The 15996-nt window shown below is 44.1% G+C and overlaps 1 protein-coding gene across 1 annotated transcript in view; it reads right to left on the bottom strand.

The window, feature by feature from the left end:
• The window catches only part of LOC106582260 (endoplasmic reticulum disulfide reductase DNAJC10), a 28940-nt gene extending 16290 nt beyond the window's left edge, over nucleotides 1-12650 (bottom strand). Inside the window, exons 1-9 of the mRNA XM_014165151.3 lie at nucleotides 12552-12650; nucleotides 11793-12141; nucleotides 1574-1742; nucleotides 1373-1423; nucleotides 1200-1282; nucleotides 882-1013; nucleotides 546-717; nucleotides 358-401; nucleotides 129-260 (exon numbers count right to left, since the gene is read on the bottom strand). Coding sequence (XP_014020626.2) covers nucleotides 129-260; nucleotides 358-401; nucleotides 546-717; nucleotides 882-1013; nucleotides 1200-1282; nucleotides 1373-1423; nucleotides 1574-1742; nucleotides 11793-12026 — 1017 coding nt within the window. The 5' untranslated portion in view covers nucleotides 12027-12141; nucleotides 12552-12650. The remainder of the gene's footprint in view (nucleotides 1-128; nucleotides 261-357; nucleotides 402-545; nucleotides 718-881; nucleotides 1014-1199; nucleotides 1283-1372; nucleotides 1424-1573; nucleotides 1743-11792; nucleotides 12142-12551) is intronic.
• Nucleotides 12651-15996: the final 3346 nt, after the last annotated feature.

Below are 15996 nucleotides of genomic sequence, written 5' to 3'. Positions count from 1 at the left end.
ATCTCATGTCAATAAAATATAAAAGTGTTCTCTTAGCCATGTATGGTGCGGCTTCTTCATAAACCCATCCTGGGTTTCTCCTTCTCACTTACAAATACATTTCATGTTATCCTTTGGGCCTCTCTTACCAGCACGCTGCCCTTGTTCTTCAGTGAACTGCCAGGGGGGAAGAAGGCTGTGGTGCTGGTGGTCACCTCAAAGCTGTCACACAACTCAGCCTGTGTTGAGCAGTCCATCCAGCCCACGTTCACTAGACCTTCCTGAAGAGGACACAAGAGAAGAGACATATTTCAGTCACAGTAATAATGTATGCTCATGGGAAGGTAAACATACAGCATGGGATCAATGAGGACTTACCAACATTCCTGCTAATTTTTGCCTCGTCTGTGACTCTAGACAGTCTATGAAGAGATCAAACACAGAGCATATTTTAACTGTATAGAAAATAAAATTCATACCATATTGGTTTCACTAATTCTGACTAAAAGTCTCTATTTGTAAACATGACAAAGCATCTCAACATAACCCTTAACAGCCTGTCTTACCTCCTGAGTCAGCACAGAAGGTGATCAGCCATCCAACTCCAGATGAAAATGCTGCCTCAATCTCGGTGAAGACATTGCCTTGCCACAGCTCTGTAACTCTGCTCTTCACAAACTGCATGCCAAACTTAGTCAAACTCTTCTTGGCCCTATCTCCAAAGTATTTCTCTGGATTCTATTGGGACGACAGAAAGGGATGCGTTTTAGAGGGTTGTTCCTAACACCGTGATCAGTGAGTGATACGTAGCCTGTTTAAAACAGATTGAATGATGTGCTAAAACAAGGCTACGTGATGCATGACAGAGCTATCCTAAAAGACAGCTGTGACGTTTCTCCTACCATTCCAGCTTTGTAAATGTAGAGGCTGGGGTAGCTGTTGATGCCGTTGCTGCGACACAGTCTGTTGTTGTCTCCGCAGTTCACTGCTCCTATCCTGATCACTCCATCCATCTCCTTAGCAAACTCCCTCCACTGCAGACACACAGAGTAACATAGATAACAATTATCAAAAGATAAATAAAGACGACTTAAAAAAAAGGTACCATCTGCAATATCTACCACTGTTCAATGGACATTTTAATGAAGTATATGAAACAACCAATGAATAGCAGTAAATATTGCAGAATGCACTTTTACAGTGAGTGAGGAAAGTATTACCGTGGGAGCCAGCTCGTGACAGTGATGACAACGAGGGAAGTAGAAGTTGACAAACCAGAGTTCCCCAGAGTTCACTGCTGCATCTATGGTAGTAGAGCCAGTATCATAACAACAAACATACCCCAACAAGAAAAGATGGCTCTGAAGGTTCGGAATAGTGTGACATCACTTACCGAAGTCTCCCCTATCTAAAGTGACAATCTCTAGGTCATCATCGTAGATACCTGCAGAAAGAGTAAGATGACAAGTCACATCAACATCCTGAGGAAATGACTGAAATTGTTGCATGTTAGCAGTGGCTCATCAATCCACTTCATATTTCTTGTCAATGTTTACATTTCACATTCTTAGACTACCCTAAAAAAATGATTTACCAAATTCATTTCTATAGTAGTTCCAGCTCTCATATCGTCCTCCTCCCTGCTGCTCGTCCTGCAGACCCTTCTCTCCATACTTGTCATACTTCTTCCTCAGATCGTCATCCTTCAAAACTTCATAGGCTCGGGTTACCTTCAGGAACTTGTCGTGGGCAGTTTCATCATGCTGGACAATGAGAGCAACAAATCAAGTACTGGACTTTGTGGAAAATACCTAGCCTGCTACCAGACGTGGTTGTGCTATTTTGTTGTGACAATGGACCATAGAATTAAGAAAAACAGCAAAAACAGAACTGGGACCAGACTAGGAAATCACCAGTATGTTGTGATAGGCTATAACATATGATAAAAATTACATTTTAACATGTTAAACACAGTCAAAAGGTTTGGACACACCTACTCATTCAAGGGTTTTTCTTTATTTTTTACCATTTTCTACATTGTAGAATTATAGTGAAGACATCAAAACTATGAAATAACCCCAAAAAAGTGTTAAACAATTCTTCAAAGTAACCACCCTTTGCCTTGATGACAGCTTTGCACACTCTTGGCATTCTTTCAACCAGCTTCATGGAGGTAGTCACCTGGGATGCAATTCAATTAACAGGTGTGCCTTGTTAAACAGTTAATTTGTGGAATTTCTTTCCTTCTTAATGCATTTGAGCCAATCAGTTGTGTTTTGACAAGGCAGGGTTGGTATGAGGAAGTAAGCTCTATTTGGTAAAAGACCAAGTCCATATTATGGCAAGAACAGCTCAAATAAGCAAAGAGAAACGACAGTCCATCTTTACTTTAAGACATGAAGGTTAGTCAATCTGGAAAATGTCAAGAACTTTGAAAGTTTCTTCAAGTGCAGTCGCAAAAACCATCAAGCGCTAGGAGGAAACTGGCTCTCATGAGGATCGCCACAGGAAAGGAAGACCCAGAGTTACCTCTGCTGCAGAGGATACGTCCAATTAGAGTTACCAGCCTCGGAAATCTGCAATTAACTGCACCCAAGATTGCAGCCCAAATAAATGCTTCAGAGTTCAAGTAACAGATACATCTCAACATGAGGTCGACCAATTATGATTTTTCAATGCAGATACCTAGTTTTGGAGGACCAAAAAAAGCAGATACCGATGAAATCGGCATATATATATATATATATATATGGCAAAGAAGGGGGTCGAGTGATAAATGGCAGATATGTGAGAACAGAACTAATAAATGGGATCTGCCCTATCACTAAAATGGCCACCCCGATCAGAACTACAGATCACAAAACGGCCGACTCACAAAACTACAATTCCCAGAAACAAGGGGAACCCTCAGAAGGTGGGGCCGATCCACAGATAAGGGGTCAAGACAAACCAGGAAGAGAGAGAGAGAGAGAAAGGGCTGGAAGGATCTGTGAACCATGGAGAAAAAGACGATATGTATCGGCTGGATTTACCGTGTAGGAGCTGGACTGTTTGGACTTACCTGTTGGCGTTTGGACCTGGACCTACCGAAATCCCGATTTGTGTACCGAACCCTGCTATCCTTGACCTTGCCTGTGGCCTGGGTAGACCAGGACGGAGAAACAAACACAGGTACTGTCCTGTTCGAAAGAATTCTCATTCTGGGGTGATTTTGGTGACAGTTTCCCACTTAATGTGTGACAAACGCTCCTAATCTTGAAGAGATTTGCCACGTGGTGCAGAAAGCGGGCAGATGGACTAACCATACCGCTGGTTAGGTAGAGAGAAAAAAAATGTTCACTTAGCACTCCAAATGGGAGTAAGGTTTTTTTGTGTGGATTTGTTTGGTTAGGACAGTTTTCCGGGGAAAATTAGTATGGAGGGAGCCATACAGGCCCTGTTACAAGCGGCGGCCGCCCAACAAGAGGCAATTAGAGCTCAACAAATAGCTCATCAGGACGCAATGCGAATGTATCAGGACACGTTACAGGTCCAGCACCGCACCAACAAGATGCTCAGAGAGGAGCAAGTGAGAAACACCCGGGAGTTAAGAGAAGGCCTGCAGGAGCTAGCAACCCAAATTGGGGCTCAGTTACCAGCTGCAAATACACAGAAGCGGGCCAATCATTTTCTTCAAGAAATGACAAAGCAGGATGATGTGGAAGCATATCTCACCAACTTCGAAAGTACGGCAGAGAGGGAGAAGTGGCCGAAAGAAGAATGGGCAGGGCTTCTGGCACCATACCTGGCAGGGGACGCTCAAAAAGCGTATTTCGACCTGGAGTTGAAAGATGCACAGGATTACGATAAACTAAAGCGAGAGATTCTGACTAGACTGGGAATGACCGATACCGTGAGGGCACACCGCTTCCACCAGTGGTCCTACCGACCTGGACAACCCCCCTGAATACAGATATTCGACTTGATTCACCTGGCACGGAAATGGTTGCGACCGGAGACCCGTTCATCCGCCGAGATCGTCGAGACCATCGTACTCGACCAGTTTCAGTGAGGTCTACCTCAAGAAGTTCGACGATGGGTTGGCCAGAACGAGGTACTTTCGGCCGACCATCTCGTGGGCCTGGTTGAACGGTATTGTACGGCAGGAACAGGAGGAAAGATCCCCATTCCCCAGGCGAACAGGGTAAGACTGTCCCAACATTTGGAGGGGAAAGAGAGCAGCTGTATGCTAACCCTGGTCGTTGCAAACCTAGTGCCGACTCAAACTGGATACAAGTCAGAATATCAGTGTTACGTGCATTCATGGGGATACCCGTCTGTACCCCACAGCTTTAGTGAGCATACAAACCCGAGGACGGTCTGCTGGATGAGGTCGGCGTGGTCCCAAAGATGCCATATGATGTAATACTGGGTAAATACTTTCCTAACGTTGCGAAGTTAGGCCAAAAGAACGGCATATTTGAGAAGCCAACAACCCTGACCAAGCAGGAAGTAGCATGTAGCCATCAACCAAAGCCAAGAAAAGAGGTCTCCCAGGGGCCAACCTCACAGGTGCTAGTAAGGGAGGATGCGGAAGAAGTGGCAGACCTCGTCGATAACAAGCAGCCCGGTACTAGTGGGGCTGGGGTTGATCTGAATCCAGAGGACGACTATCTAGAACCAGCAGACCTGGCAGGGTCCCTGACTAATTTCGTAATGACCCAAAACCAGGATCCAACCCTGCAGCAAGCCAGAGCAAATGTGCAGGTTGTAGATGGTACTCCCATAAATGATGGGATGATGCCTAATAGTTTTCCCCACTTAATCATGAAAAAGGTTTTGGTGTACAGTCTCTCAAAAATAGGGGTTGATGTGGTGGAACAGTTGTTGGTCCCCACCCGGTACCGGAGGACAGTACTGGATCTAGCTCATTGGCACATTCTGGGTGGACACCTTGGTATCGATAAAACCCAAGACCGGATTGTAAGGAGGTTTTACTGGCCAGGAATTCAGGCTGAAGTGGCTCGGCATTGGGGAGAGTGCCCAGAGTGCCAGTTAACAGCTCCCCGACCAGCTATTAGAAGCGCGTTAGTGCCACTCCCCATAATCGAAACGCCATTTGAGAGGATAGCAATGGATATAGTGGGCCCACTACCCAAATCAGCCAGAGGGCACCAATACATTCTGGTCATTCTAGATTATGCCACTCGCTACCCAAAAGTCAATCCCCTTGTGACGATGGCTTCCAAAAATATCGCCAAGGAATTAGTGCTCCTGTTCACCAGGATAGGGGTTCCGAAGGAGATCCTTACTGACCAGGGGTCCCCCTTTATGTCCCGCCTTATGGCAGACCTTTGTAAATTGTGGCAGGTGAAACAGTTGAGGACATCGGTTTACCATCCTCAGACAGATGGGCTGGTTGAGAGATTCAACCTTACCCTGAAGTCAATGCTCAGGAAGGTAATCGATAAGGATGAGAAAAACTGGGATTACATGTTGCCGTATCTGATGTTTGCCATTAGCGAGGTTCCTCATGCCTCGCTGGGGTTTTTCCCCTTTGAGCTGGTATATGGGAGGCACCCCCGGGGAGTCTTAGACATCGCCTGGGAAACCTAGGAGCACCAATCCACCCCGTATAAGAGTGTCATAGAGCACGTCACGGCAATGCAAGACAGGATAACCACAGTCATGCCAATCGTCAGAGAACACATGAGACAAGCACAAGAGCACCAGCGGCACACTTATAACCGGCAGGCTACCCCGAGGGAATTTCAACCGGGAGATAAGGTGTTAGTGCTGATCCCCACGGTAGAGTGCAAACTACCAGCCACATGGAAAGGACCATATGACATACTGGAGAGAATAGGAGAAGTTAATTATTGGATCCGACAGCCAGGTCGACGGCCCCAGGAACAGATCTATCACATAAACCTGTTAAAAGCATGGAAAGAGAGAGAAACACTAATGGTCACGTACCCCACACACACTCAGGAGACAGCCGAAGTAAATATTTCACCTACTCTGTCCCCAGTACAAGTACAGGAAGTAAAGACCCTGATCCAGAAAAACAGACTTGTGTTTGAGGTACCCGGCCGAACTGAGTTTACGGCTCATGATATCGTTTCCCTACCAGGGAGAAAAGTGAGCATGAGGCCATATCGGTTACCTGAGGCTCGACAGGCCACGATTAGAGCAGAGACGGAGAAAATGTTGGCAGCTGGAGTGATCGAAGAGTCAAATAGTGAGTGGTCTAGCCCAATTGTGATGGTCTCCAAGCCCGATGGGTCTTTGCGGTTCTGTAACGACTTTCAGAAGGTAAATTAAATCTCCAAGTTTGATGCCTACCCCATGCCCGAGTAGATGAACTACTGGAGAAAATTTGGTAAAGCTCGGTACATTACGACCCTGGACCTAGCCAAAGGGTACTGGCAAATTCCTCTGACCCCCAGAGCCAAAGAAAAGACAGCCTTTGCAACCCCTGACGGTTTGTTTCAATACACCGTCATGCCATTCGGCCTACACGGGGCCCCAGCCACCTTTCAACGGCTAATGGACAAGGTCCTAAAACCGCACCAGGCGTACGCCGCAGCTTAATTAGATGACATGGGGATCTACAGCCCAGATTGGGAATCCCACTTACCCCGGGTACAGGCAGTGTTAGTCGCCCTTAGAAAGGCAGGGCTCACGGCGAACCCTGCCAAGTGTTACGTGGGGTTAGAGGAAACAGAGTATCTGGGATACACCGTGGGAAGAGGGTTAATCAAACCACAACGTAAGGTGGAGGCAATTAGAGAATGGCCGAAACCAGTAAATAAGAAGCAGGTTCGAGCCTTCCTAGGGCTGACCGGTTACTACCAGAAATTCATCCCAAGTTATGCCACAGTGGGTTGCACTCACCAACATGACTAGAGCCAGAGGGCCAAACATGGTGAAATGGGATGAAAGGGCCACCAAAGCCTTTAGGACATTACAGGAGGCTCTCTGCTATAATCCAGTGCTGGTAGTACCAGACTTTGAGAGCGAGTTCGTGGTTCAGACGGATGCCTCAGAGGTGGGCTTGGGAGCAGTGCTATCCCAAGAGGTAGAAGGGGTGGAACACCCCATCCTGTTTTTAAGCAGGAAGCTGGAACCACGGGAGACAAACTACTCAGTTGTTGAGAAAGAGGCGCTGGCAGTAAAGTGGGCTCTAGAAAGCCTGAAATACTACCTGCTGGGGCGCCACTTCACCCTCATTAGTGACCATGCCCCACTCACCTGGATGCACTGGGCTAAAGAGAAGAATGCTGTTTCACTTTGACTTAAAACACAGAGCAGGGAAGGAAATGGGAAATGTGGATGGGTTATCCTGCATGCACGCATATTTTGCTGCGGTAGACCGACCTAGGGGGTCGGATCTAGAGGGGGAGATGTTTGGCAAAGAAGGTGGTCGAGTGATAAATGGCAGATATGTGAGAGCAGAACTAATAAATGGCCTCTGCCCTATCACTAAAATGGCCACCTCGATCAGAACTACAGATCACAAAATGGCCGACAGCCAAAACAATTCCCAGAAGCAAGGGGAACCCTCAGAAGGTGGGGCCGATCCACAGATAAGGGGTCAAGACAAACCAGGAAGAGAGAGAAAGAGCTGGAAGGATCTGTGAACCATAGAGAAAGAGACGAGATGTGTATGTATGTATGTATGTATGTATGTATGTATGTACATACATACATATACACTGCTCAAAAAAATAAAGGGAACACTTAAACAACACAATGTAACTCCAAGTCAATCACACTTCTGTGAAATCAAACTGTCCACTTAGGAAGCAACACTGATTGACAAATTTCACATGCTGTTGTGCAAATGGAATAGACAACAGGTGGAAATTATAGGCAATTAGCAAGACACCCCAATAAAGGAGTGGTTCTGCAGGTGGTGACCACAGACCACTTCTCAGTTCCTATGCTTCCTGGGTGATGTTTTGGTCACTTTTGAATGCTGGTGGTGCTTTCACTCTAGTGGTAGCATGAGACGAAGTCTACAACCCACACACTTGGCTCAGGTAGTGCAGCTCATCCAGGATGGCACATCAATGCGAGCTGTGGCAAGAAGGTTTGCTGTGTCTGTCAGCGTAGTGTCCAGAGCATGGAGGCGCTACCAGGAGACAGGCCAGTACATCAGGAGACGTGGAGGAGGCCGTAGGAGGGCAACAACCCAGCAGCAGGGCCTCTACCTCCGCCTTTGTGCAAGGAGGAGCAGGAGAAGCACTGCCAGAGCCCTGCAAAATGACCTCCAGCAGGCCACAAATGTGCATGTGTCTGCTCAAACGGTCAGAAACAGACTATGAGGGTGGTATGAGGGCCCGACGTCCACAGGTGGGGGTTGTGCTTACAGCCAAACACCGTGCAGGACGTTTGGCATTTGCCAGAGAACACCAAGATTGGCAAATTCGCCACTGGCGCCCTGTGCTCTTCACAGATGAAAGCAGGTTCACACTGAGCACGTGACAGAGTCTGGAGACGCCGTGGAGAACGTTCTGCTGCCTGAAACATCCTCCAGCATGACCGGTTTGGCGGTGGGTCAGTCATGGTGTGGGGAGGCATTTCTTTGGGGGGCCGCACAGCCCTCCATGTGCTCGCCAGAGGTAGCCTGACTGCCATTAGGTACTGAGATGAGATCCTCAGACCCCTTGTGAGACCATATGCTGGTGCGGTTGGCCCTGGGTTCCTCCTAATGCAAGACAATGCTAGACCTCATGTGGCTGGAGTGTGTCAGCAGTTCCTGCAAGAGGAAGGCATTGATGCTATGGACTGGCCCGCCCGTTCCCCAGACCTGAATCCAATTGAGCACATCTGGGACATCATGTCTCGCTCCATCCACCAACGCCACGTTGCACCACAGACTGTCCAGGAATTTGGCGGATGCTTTAGTCCAGGTCTGGGAGGAGATCCCTCAGGAGACCGCCTCATCAGGAGCATGCCCAGGCGTTGTAGGGAGGTCATACAGGCACGTGGAGGCCACACACGCTACTGAGCCTCATTTTGACTTGTTTTAAGGACATTACATCAAAGTTGGATCAGCCTGTAGTGTGGTTTTCCACTTTAATTTTGAGTGTGACTCCAAATCTAGACCTCCATGGGTTGATAAATTGGATTTCCATTGATTATTTTTGTGTGATTTTGTTGTCAGCACATTCAACTATGTAAAGAAAAAAGTATTTAATAAGATTATTTCATTCATTCAGATCTAGGATGTGTTATTTTAGTGTTCCCTTTATTTTTTTGAGCAGTATATATATATATATATATATATATATATATATATATATATATATATATATATATATATATATATATATATATATATATATATGCTGGATTTACCGTGTATGAGCTGAACTGTTTGGACTTACCGGTTGGCGTTTGGACCTATAGAAAACCCGATTCGTGTACCGAACCCTGCTATCCTTGACCTTGCCTGGGTGGACCAGGACGGAGAAACAAACACACAGGTACTGTCCAGTTCGAAATAACTCTCATTCTGCAGTGATTTTGGTGACAGTTTCCCACTTAATTTGTGACAAACGCTCCTAATCTTGAAGAGATTTGCCACAATATATATTTGTAATAATGACAATTACAACAATACTGAATGAACACATTTTAACTAAAATCTATTTAGTCTCAAATAAATAATGAAACAAGTTCAATTTGGTTTAAATAATGCAAAAACACAGTGTTGGAGAAGTAAAAATGCAACATGTGCCATGTAAAAAAGCTAATGTTTAAGTTCCTTGCTCAGAACATATGAAAGCTGGTGGTTCAATATTCCCAGGTTTTCAATATTCCCAGTTAAGAAGATTTAGGTTGTAGTTATTATAGGAATTATGACACGTTGACTATTTCTCTCTATACCATTTGTATTTCATATACCTTTGACTATTGGATGTTGTTATAGGCACTTTAGTATTGCCAGCCTAAGCTCGGTAGTTGATAGGCTTGAAGTCATAAACAGCGCTGTATATCATGCATTGCTAAGAGCGGCTGGCAAATGCAGTAGTGCTGTTTGAATGAATGCTTATGAGCCTGCTGCTGCCTACCACTGCTCAGTTAGACTGCTCTATGAAATCATAGACTTAATTATAATAAACACAGAAATACGAGCCTTTGGTCATTAATATGGTGAAATCCGGAAACTATCATTTAGAAAACAAAACATTTATTCTTTCAGTGAAATACGGAACTGTTCCGTATTTTATCGAACGGGTGGCAACCCCAAGTCTAAATATTGCTGTTACATTGCACAACCTTCAATGTTTGTCATAATTACATAAAATTCTAGCAAATGAATTATGGTCTTTGTTAGGAAGAAATGGTTTTCACACAGTTCGCAATGAGCCAGGCAGCCCAAACTGTTGCATATACCCTGACTCTGCTTGCACTGAACGCAAGAGAAGTGAAACAATTTCCCGTTAACATTGCCTGCTAACAATTTCTTTTAACTCAAAAATATATACTTCTGTGTATTTATTTTAAGAAAGGCATTGATGTTTACGGTTAGGTACATTTGTGCAACGGTTGTGCAATTTTGTTAAATCTTTACTCGTTTGGCAAAGTTGAAGTAGGCTGTGATTCGATAAATTAACAGGCGTACGGCATTGATTATATGCAACGCAGGACAAGCTAGTCAACCTAGTAATATCATCAACCATGTGTAGTTAACTAGTGATTATGTGAAGATGGATTGTTTTTTATAAGTTAAGTTTAATGCTAGCTAGCAACTTACCTTGGCTCCTTGTAGCCACAAGGTCCTTTTGACGCTGCACTTGCGTAACAGGTGGTCAGCCTGCCACGCAGTTTCCTCATGGATTGCAACGTAATCGGCGTCCAAAAAGGCCGATTACCAATTGTTATGAAACCGTGAAATCGGCCCCAATTAAATCGGCCATGCCGATTAATTGGTAAACCTCTAATTTTAACATCAACTGTTCAGAGGAGACTGTGTGAATCAGGCCTTCATGGTCGAATTGCTGCAAAGAAACCACTACTAAAATGACACCAGTACGAAGAAGAGACTTGCTTGAGCCAAGAAACACGAACAATGGACATTACACCGTAGGAAATGTGTGCGTTGGTCTGGAGTCCAAATTTGAGATTTTTGGTTCCAACTGCGCGGTGTGGGTGAACGGATGATCTCCGCACGTGTATTTCCCACCGTAAACCATGGAGGAAGAGGTGTGATTGTGTGGGGTGCTTTGCTGGTGCCACTGTCAGTGGCACACTTAACAAGCATGGCTACCACAGCATTCTGCAGCAATATGCCATCCCATCTGGTTTGTGCTTAGTAGGACTACCATTTGTTTTTCAACAGGACAATGACCCAACACACCTCCATGCTGTGTAAGGGCTATTTGATCAAGAAAGGAGAGTGATGAGTGCTGCATCGGACGACATGGCCACCACAATCACCCCGACCTCAACCAAATTGAGATAATTTGGGTTGAGTCGGACCGCAGAGTGAAGGAAAAGCAGCCAACAAGTGCTCAGCATATGTGGGAACTCCTTCAAGACTGTTGGAAAAGCATTCCAGGTGAAGCTGGTTGAGAGAATGCCAAGAGTGTGCAAAGCGGTCAAAGGCAGAGGGTGACTACTTTGAAGAATCTAAAACATTTTGATTTGTTTAATTTGTTTAACTTTTTGTTACATGATTCCATTTGTGTTATTTCTTAGTTTTGATGTCTTCACTATTATTATACAACATATAAATAGTAAAAATAAAGAAAAACACTTGAATGAGTAGGTGTTCTAAAACCTTTGACCGGTAGTGTATATCTATAGGGCAGGCTACTCACTGGGTTTTTATCCGGGTGCATGATCAGAGCTAGCTTTTTGAAGGCTTGTCGTATCTCTCTGGTTGTGGCTTCTCTGGACACCTTCAATAACTTATAGTAATCCTCATCAGAGGACACAGAAGCAACCAGACAACTGAAGAAAATCAGTGATCCCAGCAACATTCTGCTCCAAGGCATCTGCTGATTCTGAACTTGACAAGCTTGTCGTGATTTTGCTGGTGGTAGAGATTCCATTGCCACAGGTCTCAGTAAACACAGTGTTTCAGTGCTGAATCTCTGAAGTTGTTAGTGTCACACACACACCTCACGCCAGGTAGGATAAGGAACCCCAGTATGTTTTGCAGTCTGTCTATGGAGTGAAATATCAAAATAATTCCAAAGTGATTTTTCAGAAAGTTCTCAACTAGAGACATGATTACATGGTGACAAAATGTGCCAAGTTAGCAAGCTAAAACAAATGAAGCTAGCCAACTAGCTATGAACACAGATGTAACACTTATTTAAATCAGATTATTGTTTCTTTGCAGGAACGCCAGATCATAATCATAAAATCAATTACTTCTTTAAAAGCGGTTCTGTAAAGCTAGCTGAACTAGCTAGCTCTATCAGTACAGAGCCCACACTAGCTGCCTAACAAGTAACGTTAGCTAGCTAAGTTAACGTTATTGCAGCTACCTACCTCATCATTGAGATCAGATCTTTTCAATGCGCATTATCTATTAAATGCACATACTCTGAAATCTTGCAAATTAACGTTACCTTGACCGAGTGAATTGTTGGCCCACTTCTTATCCGGGTTTGGGTCCGGGAGTCGCCGGGTGGTAAGCGTTGAGTTGGCTAAACTAACAAGAATCTTCACGGTGGTTGAGTGACGTAATCACGTCCGGAAACAGAGCCCCTGCCCATAACGGTTGTCACTAGTTACCACCAATGGTTACCACAGCCACAAAAACGATATCGTAAAAATGTATTTGCTTTTTGATCTTAATTTAAGGTTAGGCTTGGTAGTGTGGTTAACGTTACGGTTAAAGTTAGGGTTAGGTTTAAAATCACCCCATCTCTCTCTCTCCATCTCTCTCTGCATGTCTCATTGTACCCTGATAGGCCTGTATCCCTCTGATTCCCTTGATCGACTTCATAAAGCAACCTTATCATTAAGTGTTTTTGAGCTGTAGGCTATACAGTGTTCCACAACAAGAAACATACTGTATAATGAGTTGCAGTCAAATGTTTGGACACACCTACTCATTCCAGGGTTTTTCTTTATTTTATTATTTTCTACATTGTAGAATTATAGTGAAGAAATCAAAAATATGAAATAACACATATGGAAAAATGTAGTAACCAAAAAAGTGTTAAACAAATCAAAATATATTTTATATTTGAGATTCTTCAAAGTCGCCACCCTTTGCCTTGATGACAGCTTTGCACACTCTTGGCATTCTCTCAACCAGCTTCATGAGGTAGTCACCTGGAATGCATTTCAATCAACAGGTGTCCCTTGCTAAAAGTTAATTTGTGGAATTCCTTTCTTTCTTAATGCGTTGTGACAAGTTAGGGGTGGTATACAGAAGATAGCTCTATTTGGTAAGTTACCAAGTAGATATTATGTCAAGAACACCTCAAATAAACAAAGAGAAATGACAGTCCATCATTACTTTAAGACATGAAGGTCAGAACTCTTAAATTGCAGTCGCAAAAACCATCAAGTGCTATGATGAAAATGGCTCTCATGAGGGCCACCACAGGAAAGGAAGACCCAGAGTTACCTCTGCTGCAGGGGATAAGTTCATTAGATTAACTATCCTCAGAAATTGCAGCATAAATAAATGCGTCAGAGTTCAAGTGACAGACACATCTCAAAATCAACTGTTCAGAGGAGACTGTGTGAATCAGGCCTTCATAGTGGAATTGCTGCAAAGAAACCACTACTAAAGGACACAAATAAGAAGAAGAGACTTGCGTGGGCAAAGAAACATGAGAAATGAACATTAGACCGGTGGAAATCTGTCCTTTGGTCTGATGAGTCCAAATTTGAGATTTTTGGTTCCAACCGCTGTGTCTTTGTGTGACGCAGAGTAGGTGAACGGATGATCTCTGCATGTGTGGTTCCCACCATGAAGCATGGAGGAGGAGCTGTGGTGGTGTTGGTATGCTTGGCTGGTGACACTTGTGATAGAAAAATTACATATTTACCTGATTTGTTTGATATTAATAGTTAGCAATTAATACTTAACAAATAGGAGGATATTTCTGTCCTGTTAGTGTCTGTGTTTGTCTCCACTCTAGTTCCCTGCAGCTAATCTGGGCGTATGGTCACCATGAGATGGCTTCAGATGTTAAATGAGTGAAAGACTGCATTACATAGACACGATGTGGTGGATATAATCGAGATAAGAGATATTCAGGAGGAGTTTAGAACAATTCCTTGTTGTCTCTAATACATCCTTGCATCTGGGAAACTAAGCCAGGATGGGGTTAAGATAACAACCAAATCAAATTAAAAAAATATGGTCACATACAGTTGAAGTTGGAAGTTTACATACACCTTAGCCAAATACATTTAAACTCAGTTTTTCACAATTCCTGACATTTAATCAGAGTAAAAATTCCCTGTCTTAGGTCAGTTAGGATCACCACTTTATTTTAAGAATGTGAAATGTCAGAATAATATTAGAGAGAATGATTTAGTTGAGCTGTTATTTCTTTCATCACATTCCCAGTGGGTCAGAAGTTTACATACACTCAATTAGTATTTGGTAGCATTGCCTTTACATTTTTTTAACTTGGGTCAAACATTTCAGGTAGTCTTCCACAAGCTTCCCACAATAAGTTGAGTGAATTTTGGCCCATTCCTCCTGACAGAGCTGGTGTAACTGAGTCAGGTTTGTAGGCCTCCTTGCTCGCACACGCTTTTTCAGTTTTGCCCACATATTTTCTATGGGATTGAGGTCAGGGCTTTGTGATGGTCACTCCAATACCTTGACTTTGTTGTCCTTAAGCCATTTTGCCACAACTTTGGAAGTATGCTTGGGGTCATTGTCTGTTTGGAAGACCCATTTGCGACCAAGCTTTAACTTCCTGACTGATGTCTTGAGATGTTGCTTCAATATATCCACATAATTTTCTTACCTCATGATGCCATCTATTTTGTGAAGTGCACCAGTCCCTCCTGCAGCAAAGCACCCCCACAACATGATGCTGCCACCCCCGTGCTTCACGATTGGGATGGTGTTCTTAGGATTGCAAGCCTGCCCCTTTTTCCAGTTCTATTTTTGTTTCATCAGACCAGAGGACATTTCTCCAAAAAGTACGATCTTTGTCCCCATGTGCAGTTGCAAACCGTAGTCTGGCTTTTTAATGGCGGTTTTGGAGCAGTGGCTTCTTCCTTGCTGAGCGGCCTTATAGGTTATGTCGATATAGGACTCGTTTTACTGTGGATATAGATACTTTTGTACCTGTTTCCTTCAGCATCTTCACAAGGTCGTTTGCTGTTGTTCTGGGATTGATTTGCACTTTTCGCACCAAAGTACGTTCATCTCTAGGAGACAGAACGCATCTCCTTCCTAAGCGGTATGACGGTTGCGTGGTCCCATGGTGTTTATACTTGCGTACTATTGTTTGTACAGATGAATATGGTACCTTCAGGTGTTGGACCAGAATTGTGGAGGTCTACAATTTTTTTTCTGAGGTCTTGGCTTTTTTCTTTTGATTTTCCCATGATGTCAAGCAAAGAGGCACTGAGTTTGAAGGTAGGCCTTGAAATACATCAACAGATACACCTTCAAATGACTCAAATTATGTCAATTAGCCTATCAGAAGCTTCTTAAGCCATGACATAATTTTCTGGAATTTTCCAAGCTGTTTTAAGGCACAGTCAACTTAGTGTATGTAAACTTCTGACCCACTGGAATTGTGATACAGTGAATTATTGTCACGTCCTGACCAGTATAAGGGGTTATTGGTTATGTTGTTTTGTTTGTTACGTGTTCTAATAAAGTTAAGATGAGCACTCAACCCGCTGCGCCTTGGTCCATGACGTACGACGACCGTTACAGAACTTCCCACCACCAACGGACCAAGCAGCGGGCCTAGGAAGAGGAAGGATCCTGGGCCAAGGAGAGAAGGGAGTGGAGGACATTTTGGACATGGGAGGAGGTAATGGCAGGGGACAAGACCCTGCCATGGAAACAGGTAGAGACAG

The sequence above is a fragment of the Salmo salar genome, chromosome 21, assembly GCF_965601325.2.
Source record: "Salmo salar chromosome 21, fSalSal1, whole genome shotgun sequence".
Taxonomy (NCBI): domain Eukaryota; kingdom Metazoa; phylum Chordata; class Actinopteri; order Salmoniformes; family Salmonidae; genus Salmo; species Salmo salar.
This window is presented reverse-complemented; position numbering and strand designations above follow the sequence as displayed.